General features: G+C 45.6%; 1 protein-coding gene across 1 annotated transcript in view; it reads right to left on the bottom strand.

The window, feature by feature from the left end:
• Nucleotides 1-2,500, bottom strand: part of dbh (dopamine beta-hydroxylase (dopamine beta-monooxygenase)) — a 52,200-nt gene that overhangs the window by 48,587 nt on the left and 1,113 nt on the right. Inside the window, 1 exon segment of the mRNA XM_063209742.1 lies at nt 1,510-1,635. Coding sequence (XP_063065812.1) covers nt 1,510-1,635 — 126 coding nt within the window.

Below are 2,500 nucleotides of genomic sequence, written 5' to 3'. Positions count from 1 at the left end.
CACTGGCTAGATGTGGCTGCAGTCAGGGAAGCCGACAGAGGGGGACAAAGGGGTCACTTGTCCCGGGCCCAGGGAGAGAGGGGGCCCAGAATTAGATCCTCATTACATTGTATTGATTGGGTTTGGGGCCCTTTCAGATGTCGTCGTCCCTTGCCCAGCCAAAGCTGTCAGCGGCCCTGGCTGCAGGGGCCCCACCTGCCAGGGGGACACTGATTGGCCAAAAGTAAAAATTATACAGACAAGATGCAATATTGAAAAATGAATCTGTAATGTTGAGTACAGTTTCAAATCTTATTAATACTCTTCTCCACAGCTGGCAGACTAGTGGTGTGGATCCGATTCGATCACGATTTGGGAGGTAGTAGATCCGATTCGATTTGATTGTATTAGATCCAATCTGATCCGATCCGATTCAATTCTACAATGCATTGCAATGCATTACATTTCTACTGAAAGCAAAGCAAATGTTTAATCAGCCATGATGAGGCAATACAGTAGGCAGTAGTCAGATACTGAGCAAGAATTTATTGTCTGTTTTCTGTATCAGTCTGTATCAGTCTTGCAATGTTTTGAAGTGCTTTTGTTTAATTTAACATTCATTTGATCCCGAAATATCCATGGAAGTAATTGAAACTTAAAAAAATTGCCGGATCGATTCTGGAACTTGCCGGATCGATTCTGGATCGTCCATGCCCCGGATCGATTTGGATCGCCGAATCGATCATTGTTGACACCACTATGGCAGACGTTAAATCAGTTTCTAATTATGACATTGTCTGTGTGATTTTTTCATGAAATTTGCCTCACCGTGCGGTCACACTGCCAGCGTTGCACGCGTGGAAAGATGCAGAAGTAATTGACTTTGTATGGGAGAGCAGGCGGCAGAAGCGTTAAAAGCCGCAAAGCGTGTCTTGAGTCAAAAGCGTCAAAAGCGTCAAAAGCCGAGGACGTCAAAAGTTGAACTTGATCTAAAAATATGTAATGAGCTCGGCACTGGCAGGCGGCAGGAAATTGAATTTTCACATTTTTCTAAACACGAGCTTTGGTTGGTCGAGATTCTTGGTCGAAAACTTCAGGTTGAATCTTTTGCCTCGTTCAACGCCCCTGACCTGTGCTTTCCAGGCAGGAGTCAGCAGCGTTTTAGCTCTTTCAACGCCGGCGGTGTGACCGCAGCATCACACACACACACTCATACACAATCATACACACACCTCTCCCCCCACACACACTCCCTCCTTACCCCAAAGCATGTGTGAGTTCCGTTGTGCCACAGCACCACTCACACCTTACCCCCCACACACACACACACACACTCACACACACACACACACACACTCACACACACTCACACACACACACACACACTCACACTCACACTCACACTCACACACACACACACACACACTCACACACACACTCACACACACACTCACACTCACACTCACACACACACACACACACACTCACACACACACCTCTCCCCCTCCCACATATACACTCCCTCCTTACCCCAAAGCATGTGTGAGTCCCGTTGTACCACAGCACCACCAGGTCCGCGTCTCTGATGTCCCCGCGGTCCGACATGCCCAGCAGCACGCCACGCTGCCTCTCTGTGGCCCCGATATCCGTCTTGACCTGGGTGGGGTTTATAAATGAAAAGAAAATAAAGGTCAGCAACACTGTTAAATGCTCCCAAATATTTAATAGCACGACTTTTCGGACTAAGCGTCTTTCATCAGAGTGCAACTCTGATGAAGGACGGTTAGTCCGAAACGTCATGCCATTAAATATTTGGGAGCATTTAACAGTGTTGCGGACCTTTATTTTCTTTTCAGTTATCTTACGTTTGGTCCAGCACCTGTGCCACTGATGTGCGCGCATTCTTTGACTTTCTGGGTTTTATAAATGTCAGACAGGCACTTTTGATCCGATGAATTTTCTGCAGATTAATTTTATTACTGCTCCGAATGGAACAGGAGTCGTCTCAGCATAGGGACACCATTTTTCCAGGAGGCATAGATAGCCATGAGTTGTATGTTTAGCTCTTTTAAGCCCTAGTCTGTAGATCTTTCTTTTAGATTACTCATTTATCTTAACCCCTCCACCTTTTTATGCGTTTTTAACGGTTATTTATGTCTGTTAAATGTTTTATGTGTGTGTGTGTGTGTGTGTGTGTGTGTGGGTGTGAGAGGTGTACCACCACTGCAAAACAATTGCCCATACTGGGACAAATAAAGGCTACTACTACTACTACTATTTTCCGTGGTGTTCCTGGTCAAAAAGCCTCCTGACTTGTGGCATCGTTTGCCCTTTATAATATAGGCCCTCTGGTCTAAGACCAGGGCCAGATCCTTTACACATGCTAATCAGCCCCATCACACTTCAACTGACAGGCCCCCTGCCCTCACTCAAAAGCTCAGATTAAAATACTTTACTCAACTGGAAAATATATATATATGGACACATACATATACGTCTACATTCCTACATATACATGTAC

This window comes from Engraulis encrasicolus, chromosome 11, assembly GCF_034702125.1.
Source record: "Engraulis encrasicolus isolate BLACKSEA-1 chromosome 11, IST_EnEncr_1.0, whole genome shotgun sequence".
NCBI classification, from domain to species: Eukaryota; Metazoa; Chordata; class Actinopteri; order Clupeiformes; family Engraulidae; genus Engraulis; species Engraulis encrasicolus.
The sequence above is the reverse complement of the archived record's forward strand: the minus strand, read 5'-3'. Positions and strand labels throughout refer to the sequence as shown.